At 42.0% G+C, this 14316-nt stretch overlaps 1 protein-coding gene across 2 annotated transcripts in view; it reads right to left on the bottom strand.

Annotated features, from left to right (window-relative positions):
- Positions 1-7140: 7140 nt before the first annotated feature.
- LOC104064698 (transmembrane protease serine 11E-like) overlaps positions 7141-14316 on the bottom strand; it is a 44436-nt gene continuing 37260 nt past the window's right edge. For both annotated transcript variants that reach the window (XM_009567058.2, XM_054066327.1), the window contains 4 exons: positions 12021-12216; positions 10967-11226; positions 10065-10207; positions 7141-7959 (listed from right to left, as the gene is read on the bottom strand). In XM_009567058.2, the coding sequence (XP_009565353.1) occupies positions 7798-7959; positions 10065-10207; positions 10967-11226; positions 12021-12216 (761 nt within the window). In that variant the 3' untranslated portion in view covers positions 7141-7797. The remainder of the gene's footprint in view (positions 7960-10064; positions 10208-10966; positions 11227-12020; positions 12217-14316) is intronic.

Here is a 14316-nt window from a genome sequence, read left to right as displayed (position 1 = left end):
ACCCGTCTGCACCCTCTCCTCGGGCCCCCCCCCCCCCACGTCCCGCAGAGCCGGACAGGCTACAGCCGCCTCCCCCACCAACCCCGATGCCTCGGGTCATGCAGAGCCCGGGCCCCAGCCGAGCCAGACCGGGCTGCATCGCCCCCTCGTCCCGCCACCCTTCCCACGCCCCGGGTCCCGCAGAGACAGACCGGGCTGCAGCCTCGCCTCTGCCCCCTCCCGATGCCCCGCAAAGCCCAGGTCCCAGCGGAGCCAGACCCGGCTGCAGCCCCTCCCAGCGCCCGGGTCCCGCAAAGCCAGACCGGGCTGCATCCAGCCCCCCCCGCCCCATGCCCGCAGCGCCGCACCGGCCGCAGCCGCCCCTTTCCCTCCCCGCTCACCCCGCTCGGTGCCGGCGATGGAGGCCGGGGCGCTGCCGGGAGCGGCAGGAAGGGGCGGGCGGCGCTTCCCCGCCTGCGCCGACACCAGGGGCCGGGCCGAGGGCGGGCTGCCTGCCCTGCAGCGCGGCGCGGGGAGGGCCGGGCAGGGGGAAAGGTAGAGCTCAAAATGAAGATGCCGCGCTGTTAAAAGAAGATGAAAAGGCTCGTTAGGGTTATGTTCAAACGATCGAGAGCGCCTCTGAGCCCTGTCCCGAGGCTCACAGTCTTCAGTTGCTCAGGAATCATAGAATCATAGAAAGGAGAGTGCCGGCAAGGCGCTGCCTGCCTCAGAAACAGGCAAAGTTCCATCAAAAGGCGCTAGGGAATCATACAATCGTTGGAGAAGACCTTGGAGGTCATCGATGTCCACTACTAAACCACATCCCTGAGCACTTCATCGCCTCATCTTTTAAACCTCCAGGGATGGGAATCAACCACCTCCCTGGGCAGCTGTGCCAGTGCCGGATACCCTCTCGGTGAAGAAATTTGTCCCAATGTCCAATCTGGCACAACTTGAGGCCATTCCCTCTCATCCGATTGTCTGTCCCTGTTACGGAGCGAACTTGCAAAATGCTGGAGAGCATCCAAGGCTGCAGAGGAGCAGAGATTTGGAGGGGAAAAGTGGTCAAAAACAACGTACATCTCATGCCGACATTGTATACAGGCTTATTGAAACCTTTTCCCTATTTTTTTTGGTGGCTTTTAACCAGGAGAAAGCGAGCTGTGGCAACAGTCACTCAGCCTCCACCGCCAACACTACATCACCTCCTATAAATATTTTCTCTCCCTTTTCCCAAGCTCTGATTAAGACCCCAGCACTACCTGCCTTCCCATCTCCGTTTAACTTAAACCCTGCTTTCCCTTTTGTTATCCCCAGTCACTGGGGTAGGTGAGACAAGTTTAAACCTTTCTTGATACTATGAGCACATCTGAGGTAGAATGGGTGGGATTTATGCCACTGCACAAGTGACAAGTGAAAAATGTCATTGCACACGGTGCATGAAGAATAGTCACTTATGTTTTAAAATATTTGTCACTTTGGAAAAAAAAAAAAAACCCACAACCAACCAATTATCTGCATCCTATAGTACAGAGAAAAAAAAAAAAAAGCAAGTATTTTCTCTATGTTGATGGGGTTTAGGACAGCTTTTAGGGGCAATACAGCCCATGTTTTGTCCTCTTCGTGAGCATCCAATGCATTATGTCTCTCTGAGCTCTAGCAGCCCTCCCATGTCTTCTTCAACATTTACACCTCAGTCCAACAATGCACACAGCTTTTCTGCTGGATTAGTAACAAAGACTGGACAACACCGTTCTCGTTCAAACATGGGCTGTGCTTTGGCAGGATCAGGGTGAAAGTGCTTGTCTCATACACAGCTTTTTTGTCACGCACAGAAATAATGAAATAAAGACGTGGGCAAATTTCAAAGGACCACTAGGGGCCACTAGCAGCCTGAAACGCTGGACTGCGAGGTAGGCTAAAGGGGGAAAGCAGGTCAGTTTATCAGGATGATGAATGCAATCCTGACCAGTGAAGAAATTGATATTTAAGGCTGATATTTGCTTTGTAGCTTTTCCATGTAAAAATCAGAAAATACAAGAACAAGATTATTTCTGTTATTTCACTAAAGTTATTTCAAAGAGCAATGCACATACCTGATGAACAGAATTAGAATAGAATCACAGAATCATAGAATCATAGTTAGGGTTGGAAGGGACCTTAAAGATCATCTAGTTCCAACCCCCCTGCCATGGGCAGGGACATCCCACTAGATCAGGCTGCCCAAGGCCCCATCCAACTTGGCCGTGAGCACCTCTACAGATGGGGCAGCCACAACCTCCCGCGGCAAATTAGTGTGAGTTGTGTCTGTAAAAGGTGGGGAAAAAGTGAAGGAGAGTTTAAAGACAGAGAAAAAATGTCAGCTTCAGCTTTGTCACTTTGCTGATTTTTATTTCTGTCAGTATTTTTACGTTTAATATTGTGATTTCTTTCCTTAAAAATGGATGGGGTTTGATTTTTTTTTTAGAAGATTAAGCTAACAATTCTTATCTTTAAGAACTTAATTAAATGTATAGAGGAAAAAAATATTTCTGCTGCCTACGATCTTTCTGTCCTGGTTGTTGCATTTTTTAATATACCAGTCACTTTGGTATAATGTGATATCACGTAAACCAGATTTTGCATAGTTACAGTGAATACTGACAACCCTTTTCCTAAACAGAAAAACAGAAAAACAACAACTTCCAGTTAATTCTCACTTAACAGTTTAGCTGTAATTAAGCAACTACTAACCATCAGTAAAATTGTGAACATGGGCATTCTACGATTCTTACTTCTAAAGCCAGAGAAACTGGTTCCCAAAATGCGTCAGTTAGTAGTTCTACTCAGGAGCCCTCTAGGCTGATGGTACCAAATATAAAAAGATACATGTTTTTCTCTTATTTTCCATGACTGCAGAATTTGAAACATCTGGAGCCATTTGGCTTTTCTTTCCTCCCCGTAGCCTTCTCTTTTAAAAATATCTATAACCATAAAATCTTAGTAAATTTGGTTAAATAAATTAATTTTAAAGGATATCCCAACTCCATATTTGTTCTATATTAAAGTCAGCTGTAGCTTGTGGGATTGGCAAAAGGTATAATGGAAGGCTGTCATTTTACGGATTTGCTAAAGTAATGAATGGTACTTGTCTGTGGTCAAAATACCACTATCTCTGGACTTGAGCCTGTTAGTGCCAAAAATCCCCATAAATTCTATTTATGTGCAATCTTGTAGATTCATTCTGCATGCAAGTATTGAAAATCTTTAGAGGTGGTATTTTCAAAAGCAGCTGATGCTGATATAGCTGTTAATCCTCTTTCCATCCAACCAGTCAATCCCAGCCACTTGCACTTTTTCTCTTTAGTATTTTAATTTCCTGATTTTAATTTCCTGATTTTATTTTTTCCTGATTTCCATGCCCTATTTCACATTCGTAATGGGGACTCCGAAGTGGAGATTTGGGAGGAGGGCACACACGTTTCCCTAATTTATTTAGTTAATAAGCAAATTAGCAGACAAAACTCTATCTAGTTTTCTCCATAAAAATGTGTTATTTTAAAGTACTAAGGCCAACAGGCCGATGCAGAAATGACCTTAAATTTACACCAACATCCTGCAGTGGGTTTCCAGACATCCTGCCATTGGCTATGGGTTACCAACGGCTCTCGCAGGAGTGAGGTGCTGACTGGCAAGGCTTTGTCTCCTTTTTTTGGCACAACATGCAGTGTAGGAGTGCTTTGCTGGCATGTTTAAAAGGACTTCTGCTTCCCAGTGGGGTGAGCCAAAGGATCTTTTCACTTAAAGGTGCTCTTGCAAGTGGCAGCTTCCTAGAAAATATGTTAACATTGTTGTCAAAGCTCTGATCCAGATAAACAAGGGCACCGATTACTTAAGCTGATTCCACACTGATAAATGCATGAATGCATTTCCAAAAGTGAGAGCCAGTTTTTCCGTGCATGTGCATCTGTAACACAGGCTGCGAGTTGCCAGAGAAATATTAATCAGGTTAAATAATAACTTTTGGCTCCAGCTCTTCTAATTTGTTAACAGAAGCAGCAAATATGGAGTTGGAGTTTCTACAAACTTTACTTACATAAGGAGTCCTGGTGACAGATTGATGTCATTCAATCAGACCTCCTCACATGAATAGGCCTTGTGCAATCAGCCTCTTATTTCTTTCCTACTTGTGCTCCAAGCTGAAAATTAGCATGGGGCAAGCCTCAAGCAACCTGATTTGAATAACCAGAAGTTTGAAACACGTTTCTTGATGCTTTCAATCTGCCTAGGGAATTTCAGAAGGATTGGTACATCAGCTGAATAGACCACCCTGCAGCCAATTTCCAGTAATGCCATGTTACAAGTTTTTCCAAGGCCAGAAGTGAGGTGGTAGATTATTGGATGAAGCTTCAGATCTGTTCACAAATTTGCATAGCACTACCTTAATTGAAGTTGATTTTTTAGTATTTTAGAAAAGCAGGTGTCCCACCTTGTCTTTGCTGAAACATCTGTAAAAGCTCCAACCACTGTTAAAGATAAACAATTCCTAAGATGGGGAATGAACAGAGAGCTGCAGGTTTATAATATTCTTATATCAAAATAAGAAAGATTAGTCTACTTTGCATCATATACGATTTTCAGCTTGATTATTATTAAGCAAAAAAAAAGGACAAAAAAGGAACAATTGTTTTAAATACTTTTAATGTTACGAAACATATTACCTTTGTGTTATTTAAATCCTTGCTAAATTTTAACATCAACAATAATAAAAGTTTCTAAAAGTCTTTTCTTTAATTGCACAGTATTTGCTTTGCTTTATTCTAGGGCAGAAAACAAATAGAATCTTCATAAATAAAACACTGACATGGAGTATAAGATGAACCCAGGCCAGACAGTTTGCTAAAAAAATTGTGAAAAGTGCATCTGGCTGGCTCAGGGCTCCCTGAGTAAGGTAGACATTCTTCCACACATCTCTTGTCTGTTTGGCTTCTCATGAGAATATCTGAAATAAAGGCTGCCTTTCTCATTTTAAAGGTATTGTATACAAAGTCCAACACAAACCTCTCTTTCACCCGAGACAGTGCCTCGAACTCTTTTTATTTAACAAATGACAAAGATCAACGATGATCATCTTCAAAACAGTTCTCCTCTGAGGTGACATACAGCTGCATACAACGATGCCAATGTTCAAAGCAATTCTGCAGATCATTTTCTGAAAGGTTGTTGAAGACTCCATTGATTTTGCCTCCACATCTTCTACCAACAAAAGAATGGGTTCCTTTGAGCAACAACTTGATATTTGGGAAGAGGGAGCCAGATCTGGTGAACAGGGTTGGTGATCAAGCACAGTGTTGTTGTTATTAGCTAAAAACTGCTTCATAGACAAAGCATTGTGGGCTGTCGCACACCAACTTTTTCTGACCAAGGGTGAGAAAATGTCTGTATTTGAACACATGTCCACTCATACTGAGGGAAGTGATCAAGCTGAGCCTTGTCTCACTGTGACAGGTTAGAACATGTTCTATAACCATCTCTTTGTCTCTCCTCTCCCGCTCTTGGTTCTCAAGCTGTAGGGTTAGTCTTGGGTTTTTGTATCGGACCTCGTATACATGTCACTTGCAGTGTGAGGTAGGAACCAGTTTGTAGGGGTTGTATCTAATCTAGGCCTCACTCCTTATGGTTGCCTCTCCATTTGCTAGGCAAAACAAGAGATCTAGGTGCAAACCAAAACCTTAGCTATCTATGAAAGTGAACTACTGTTTACCTTCAATTGCGATTCAACAGCTGATTATAAGTAAGGACACTTGACATGATTTCACTTTCAGAGCAATAACAGGCACAAAAGAATAGATGTATTTATTTTCCAAAGGAGACCTTCAAAAGAAGGGGACCTGAGCAGTAAAAGAAAGCAGTGCTTCCAGGTGACCGAATCCAAAACTCCGTGAAGTTTCTATTTTGTAACTGAACCTGACACAGAGTAAAATCTTCATTGAAAAATAGCAGCAACTCAAAAGTGCATAAATTACAAACTTCATAAATAAATTAAGGAAACTGATTTGCTGCATCTAACTATCATCCTAAACGTCCCAAGCCTTTTCATTTTATAATGGACTTGGAAAATCAGAGTAAATATACTACTATTTCAAAGCCAAAACTTATCTTTAACCTTCAATTGATTTCTTTCTGAGATAAGCCATCTTGTCATTTACTGAAATTCAAAAGATATATAGAAAGACTGGAGGAGGCCTAATTACGCAACCCCCTCCTCCATCACCAAAGCTTAAACTTAGGCTTTTCCATCCATGTGTAGACTTGTAATTCAGGGTGTGAGTCTTCAAGAAATGTCAAGCATTTCATTCCCAGGGATGCTGATTATTGGAAAGCTTGCACAGTAGGAAGGCTGAGGGGAGACCCAATCCTGAGCAAAAGGGGAAGCAGAACACTTTGAGAGAATTTTTCAGCTGTAGCAGGTTCAGCTGTGGAGTTTGCAGCTTCTTTTATGTCTCATACAGAATCCTGCAAGTCCTGCATTTACAGCCTAAGCAGTCCGCTGGCCATTCGAAGACTGCAGGAGACAATACTGGAGTAACATTTTGGATTCTGATATTGAAGGTCTGGGCTCTAGGGGACAGTAATAGAGTCATGTCACCAGACCCCCTTCCACCAGCAATCCATGAGATGTCACACACAGAGGTAGGAAAACTGCTTTGTCAACATAGAAGGATTGCACTTACAGTGAAGTTCTTATCAGGACTGTTCTTTAATATGAAATTACTCTTCAGCCTCGTAAGACAGGACCATATTCATTCATGGCAGAGATTAATCCATCAGTGAAGCAAGACAGTATCACTAACTGCTTCCTTTGCAGTAAGATGGTTTCCACTTGCTGGCATGCACTTGAAAAAGCACACTATTTCTTGAATGGAAGAGGTATTTCCCAGTGTATTTGTGGTGCATACTTATTTTTCCTTTAGCATAAATCTAAATGCAGTGTTTCCTTCCACAGAAATTGTTTGTGGGGACACACGTATTAGAGGAAAAATTGGGGTGAGCTTATGTTTTTGTATCTTAGGCATATTATGAGTTGAACAGAGTAGATCAAGAAAGCAACTGGTACAGAGGTAGCAACACAGTATTGTGATAAAACGCTTCCACAATAGCACTTGCAAGTAACTTGAATCCACACAAAAAAAAATCCTGTTAAAAATATGATTCCAAAGAAGAACATCAAGCTTTTCCTCTTTTTCTTACCAACTTATAGCAAGCACAGAAATTGTCATTTTCCTTAGCTGGGACCTACCTTCAGTCTTGGTTGATCCGCTGTTGGCTACTAAGGCCACCAAGCAGGATGAGCAGCCAGGGTCTTGGCTGCAAAATGTGCAGATTATAGTCTCTAACAAGAACAATAATCAAGAGTTCGCTTTGCTAGAAAAACAGCTGTGACAGCATTTACTTCACTGGAGGAAGAAGGTTGAGCTTCAGCTTCAGACATTGGCCGTGGCTGAAAAAAAATCCTTTTTTTTTTTTTCCCTGGAAAATGTTTATATTTATAAAGCAGGCAAATTAGTAGCTTTTAAATGCTAATTTAATGATGTCAGTAACTTCTGATAGATGAGAATGCTTCAAGGCTCAAAGATGAGACAGGCAATCTCATATGTTTACTATGAATTCACAAGGGGTTAGGATCTCTGACAGCAAAGATAGCGCTCACTGCAGGCAAAGGTTGCTTCAACCAAAACTACATAGGAATATATGTACTAAAAAAATAACCTTTCGGAATTACAGGAAAATATGAATTAGACGTAGTCTATGTAGTTAAATCCATTTTTGATTTTGGATTTAGATGCCAGTTTTTGAGGTAATCCATTCACGGAAATAAGTCACTCGTGTGTAAACTCCAGGTTTGTTTGGTTTGGCACATTCATCTCCCCAGCTCACTATTCCCACGAGGTACCACATCAGTCTAGAGTCTGGAGTAACCAGTGGTCCTCCAGAATCCCCCTAGAGAAAGAGGAGGCGGGAAAAAGATGTCATTGATCAGAAGGGAAAACATAATTGTCTCCATAGACAGGAGGGTGTGTCCTATAAGAGAATAAAGCAAGCAGTATTTCAAGAGCTGCCATTTGTGCAAAATCAAGGCTTTTTCTGAAACTTGAGTCAGAAGTGTGTGGCTTTTTCCTGTCTACAATGAAACTTCCTGGTCTGTCTCTGTGGTTTAGCAGTTAAAATAGAAATTCTTTTATACTACTCCTCACCTACCTTGTCTTCCTCCTCAGACAAAGAAGGGAAACACGAATACATGCAGCCGTCTGAGCAAAGAAATTGTTTGTGGGGTTTTTTTAACACTAATGACTATCCTTTCAACAAATTCTTTTAGTCACTTGCAGCATTTCAAACAAGATTTCATCAGGAATTTGGTCTTCTAATTAGACAATATTTCCTTAAGGTGCCAGCAACTATCAAAGGCTGAATTCAGATACGGTTAATAGCTTGACGTGGTAACAATGGCAATAAATAATAGCTAAACTGGAAAGCAGGCTGAAAGGAAAACCTCATACAACAGATCAAATTCCCCATCTTCCACCAAAACACCTTGCTGAAATAAACAACCGTTGTACCCTTCTTTTCAGGTGTCTTCAGTGCTGAAATACATAGGAACAGAGGAATTTAGTCTCCCAGACTTATTCTGCAGGGAGTTTTGCTTTTGGCATTAATCTGCAGGACTGGAATTGTGGAAAGGGTCTGTTTTGAATTAGCACTGAGGAGTACATTCTTTGTAAATAAAATAAATAGCAATTACCTTTTTAAAAGTTATCATTATGGAAATACTTTTGTTTGAACATAAGCAATATTTGCAAACCTGCATCATGCCTGTATCCTTGCCATTTCGTTTACAGCTACTTCCTTATAGTTATCTTTGTTTCAGGCAGTTTTCTTTCCATTGATCCAAGTCTGTTACTGAGGATCATATCATGACAGATGTGTTATGAGATGATCCAGTCCAGAATTTAATTTCAGTGAGTGGTAGTGCATTTTTGCTGGCAACTTAACTGCTACATTTTTAAACTTCTTCCTTCCCAACTGTACTGGTCTTGGCTACTTGAGACATTTAATGTTTAGCTCATATTTAGTATTTCAACATTTACTATCTCTGTCAATGACTTGTTATATCACTTTGCTAGCAAAGTATTAGTTAAATTTCACGCACGAAAAATTATCATAGAAACATAGAATGGTTTGGGTTGAGAGAGACCTTAAAGATCATCCAGTTCCAACTCCCAGCAGAGCCACCTCCCACCAGACCAGGCTGCTCAAAGCCCCATCCAACCTGACTTTGAACACCTCCAGGGAGGGGACATCCACAACTTCCCTGGGCAACTTGTTCAAGTGCATCACCACCCTCATCATGAAGAATTTCTTCATAATGTCTAGTCTAAATCTGCCCCCCTCTAATTTAAAGCCATTCCCCCTCATCCTATGCTTATGTGCCCTTGTAAAAAGTCCCTCCGCAGCTTTCTTGGAGGCCTCCTTTAGGTACTGGAAAGTTGCTATGAGGTCTCCTTGGAGCCTCTCTTCTCCAGGTGGAGCAACCCCAACTCTCTCAGCCTGTCCTCTCAGACGTGCTCCAGCCCTCTGATCATCTTCGTAGCCCTCCTCTAGACTCTTTCCAACTGTTCTATGTCCTTCTTATGCTGGGGATTCCAGAACTGGACACAATACTCCAGGTGGAGTCTCACAAGAACAAAGTAGAGGGGCAGAATCGCCTCCCTCAACCTGCTAGCCATGCTTCTTTTGATGCAGCCCAGGATACAGTTGGCCTTATGAGAAGCAGATGGCCTTGTAGCAGCTATTCTGAGTAACAGAATAAGAATTTCATTTCATGCTAAGAAAGGTTTAAATTCGGAGTATTATACTAATTTATACTCTCTTAGTATGGGTTTCGTGTGCTAAATTATGTGTACTAAGTGCTATTTCATTTTACAACTTAATTCCTGTTTGAATGGAGCCTGTTTAAAGGATTAGTACACTGTCAGTTAAGGTTTGGTCAACCAGATACTGAAATCAGCATTAAATAATTTTCCTCTCTAGTTTTCAGCTACAGTTACCTGACAAGCATCTACTCCTCCTTCCAAGTATCCAGCACACAACATCCTTGGTGTTATGTCCCCATCATACACTTCTTTTCTGTTGCAAGTGTTTGAGTCAATAAGTTTCACTGTTGCTTCTTGAAGAGCGTTTGGAGTTGGACCTGAAGGAAAATATAGTTTGGGTATTTATCAGTGAATTACTTTGCAGGAAAAGCATTTAACGTTCACTTATGGTGGACCAGCTTGACTTGGTTTAATGTGGAGGTTTTGCTTATTGATCTTTCCAGGTCAGTCCCTTAAGGAAAATGTACATGCTCATAGTCTCACTTACCATTACGTGAGAAGTCATAATTGCAGAGTACATAGTGCCTTAAGTGTAAAGCCACATGTTTTATATGTGTTCCATGCAATACCATGGAACACGAATCACCCAGTAATTGGGGCAGATGGTCCAAAATGAAGACATCTTCGTTCCATTGCTAAATTTACTTTTAGCATTGCCTGATAAGAATGCGAGCCTGGGTAAGTCACCATCTCCAGCTTGCTTTGCAATTTACCTGAAAGCCTACGGAGTTATCTGTAGCTTCTGGCTAGGGCTGGGAGAATGTTTTTTCTTAGGTGCTCTATAAACATATGCATGGCTGGACTATAAGTCTTAAGAGTTTAGAATATGAAATGAAAAGGCTGGAAAAGTGGAACAGACTTTTTCCTGCTTCTCCTTCAGTGAATTGTAGCTCTGTCTTCGTCCAGTCTGATTTTAGGACAAGAAACTGCTGCTTATGATTAAACAAACCTATTGCTTACAGTCAAAGCATTAGGCTTGCTGCCATACAATATATGACTAAAGAAGTCATATCAATTCAGCAGTAGATCAGATCCACTATTTAACATACAGGTCACATGGTAGATTAAAGACTCACCGTCATTGGTAAGCGCTCCCCAGCCTGTGATGACAGCATAAATGTTGTATGGAAAAGTCTGAGTTGGCTCAGGCAGACAAACACGGTGTATGTTACTTGTAAATTCAACTCGTTTAGAGAGCTGCACAAGTGCAATGTCATAATCATGTTCTGGGTAGCGGTACTTTTCATGGATTATAATAGTCCTAACTGGTCGTTTCAAGCTTGGTGGCTTCAAAAGAGCTCCAAAAGTAGCAGTCCACTTCTGAGGGTGACCCAAGCTGAAAAACGTAAGAGTGCTTTAAGTATTTAGCTGTAAATATAGCTGTTCAGGACTTGGAACTTGGTGAGCACCTTTAAGCCAGATCCCCACAAGATTCTTAAGGTATCCATCACTTTCCATAACTCTGTGTGCCATGGCTATTAAATGCAGGCTACTGCTAGAAGACAGTGATCCTGCACTCCCTCCTCAACCACGGTCTCATACTCCTCTCCTGCTCCTTGTCCCTTATCTACCCATTTTGTAGGTGCAGAGTGTAATCAAATCAAAAAGCTCTTCTATCAGAAAACTCTTCATCTCAGCTACTCTTTTTGCATATTAATAAACTGTTCAATCAGCTACTCCATCTTTCATGCCCTGCAGCTTCACAGTTGCTGTGCTTGAAACAAAAAAGTGCTGGGCTGAATGAAGGGGCAGGAATATAGGATGATAACGTCTGGTAGCAGCCTGCAGCAGGAGTGACCTAGTTGTAACAAGAAGCACCTTTAGAAACGTTTAGTGCAACAGCAAACTACTCTGGCATCTCAGTCACATTAATTTTCTGCATTTCTTTGCTCAATGTGCCAAATGTCTATTGATTTCCACTCATAAAACTGCCGTTTTGGCTCCAAATAGTAAGTCTTTCATTTCTCGTTGAAACATTCAAGTGATGGGTGTGCTTAACCTCGACTTTTGTCCTGCAAGGCAGAAAATTGTTCCCCTGGAAAGAGTCAGGATCATGGTGCAAATCCAGAAAGCCACACAATTTGATACACATGGGGCCCAGTCTGCTGCAGATTCTCTCTGAGAACTTACTCTCTGAAGCAGTGAGCTGCAGATACGAGCCACGTATTGCTGATGAGTGTTGCACCACAGCGATGGATATTATTGTACTGCAGACTAGCTTGCCATGGCCAGTCCCCGGTCTCGGCAGTAGACAATCCACCAACTATTCGCAATGATGATGATTTTGCAATTGACTTGACTGATCCATTTTGCCGTAACCCACAGACTGCCAGAAAGGAGAAAGAGTATACTAGTTATTCTGTTTAGTAAGTATGCCTGCCATTGGCAGTGGAGCACATATGTAGAATTACACACCACCTAGGTTCTCTAACTTTATTAATGACAACAAGCAAACATAACTTCCACCAGTCCCCGCAGTCAGAGGTCCTCATGCACAATCCATTCTGTTAGATGCCTGAATGAACAACTGACTATTATGGAAAGTCATGATGGTGACACATTCAGGCTTAGCTGTGTGAGCAGCCCGAATCAGAAATCAAAACCTTCACCACACACCCAAGACAATTCTCAAACACAGGGACTGACAACTTTAATGTCCCAGGTAATTTCCCGCTAGGATAAAGCATGAACAAGGCAAAATCTAAGATGGGAATGATCCAAGACATGGGTTTTTAACATGCATGTACGCAGATTATATCAGCAAGATGTCACCTGGAAACAGGCAACTTGTGCATTGCACAAGTGGCAGTCTGCAAGTGGACCTAGAGAGGCACTTGAGGCAAAAAGCATCACACTATTCCAAGCCAGAGATGAAAAATGCATGGATACATCCAGCACAGAGTGCATCCATGACCAAAAGTATTATCCTCCAAACCCAGAGAGAAATGAAAATATCCATGATTTCAGCCACTAACCTCAGGATATTTAGGAGCAGCTGAAGCTCCCCCATAACTTTAGAAACTTCCTCAATGGACAGACCTGCTTCAACTGTCTTCTCCCAACCAAAAAAGCACTATTTCATCTTACCTGAATCAAGACCCACTAGTTTTCATCCAGGCCTCGATTTCAGCTAGACATTAGGAAAGTTGACAGAGAGGGCTATCCCAATTGATTGAAAAAGAGGCAGAGCTAAGAATTATTTGTATAGTGACAACACGATCCAAACCATTGCATTGCCTGTCTCCCACAGACAGTGACCCAGAGGAGGACAAAGCAGAAATCGGTAGTACGCCACTGAAGAGCTGCCAGCCCAAGGGCCCTTGAAGTCCTCAGAAACAAAACACTGGAGCCACGTGGAGTGTAACCTCTGCCTCTTCCTGCTAAGATCTGCACAAGTTTATGTTAACAGTACCTCATAGACAAAAGCAGCAGCAATAATACAGCAGATTGAAAGCTGTTCATAAATTTGAAAAAAACAATAAATCATACAACATTTAGAAGCTCCTGTGCTCGGTGTAGATTCTGCCCTGTTCTGAGATTTAAAACCACAATGAAGGAAATCAGTGAAATCTGAATCTATTAGTTTAAAACTTTCTGTGCGAAAGAAAACTGGAGAATATGCCATTCTTTGTAAGACTGTGCTAGCATATTTTCCTCCTGAAAGCTACTGGTAACGGTCAATTCCTGGTCCTAAAAGTGCACCATCCTACCATCCACCTGAGCAGTCAATGTTCAAAACACGGGGAAAAACCCACAGTTCCATCATTGCCCCAGAACACCAGCATCTAAAATGAATCCAAAAAGTGATGCTATTTAATATTCTGTTACTTGACAGCCTGCTGCTAAGGAACTCATCAAACCTTCCCAGAGCTAAAATAAAGCCATCTTTATTTATGACTATTAAATCTCCAAGCTAGCTGAATTCCTTCTCTGAAAGTTTAAAAGCATCTCTAAAGCAAACTGTCTCAACAACTACAGCAATACCTCCAGAAGATCACTCATATGGCCTTATGTTTCCGTAAGGAACAATTTTGTGCTACTGCCATTCCAAAATCCAGAACACTTTCATTATAAGCACAGGCTGACATAACTCTCATACATCTCGTCATGGTCCTTCCTTCCTTCCAATGCACATAAAGGAAAATGACATATCCCCGATTTCTGATAACACAGAAAGCCATTATTCCAAACTCTTTGGCATGTGCCCCAATCCTACTGCCTTTTGCCGCACTTTCCATTTGTAGGCTAGGCTGCCATCCTTAAAGCACCACCTGAACAACATGCTGGTACACAATCAGAGTAAATCTCTTCTTAATGTGCATATAAGAGGTAGCAAGGTAGAGATGAATTACTATGCTACACCATCCAAGACAAGCATATATGAAACAGATTCTGCACTCACTGCTCCAGGATGCACTTTTAATGC

The sequence above is a fragment of the Cuculus canorus genome, chromosome 4 (genome assembly GCF_017976375.1).
Source record: "Cuculus canorus isolate bCucCan1 chromosome 4, bCucCan1.pri, whole genome shotgun sequence".
NCBI classification, from domain to species: Eukaryota; Metazoa; Chordata; class Aves; order Cuculiformes; family Cuculidae; genus Cuculus; species Cuculus canorus.
This window is presented reverse-complemented; position numbering and strand designations above follow the sequence as displayed.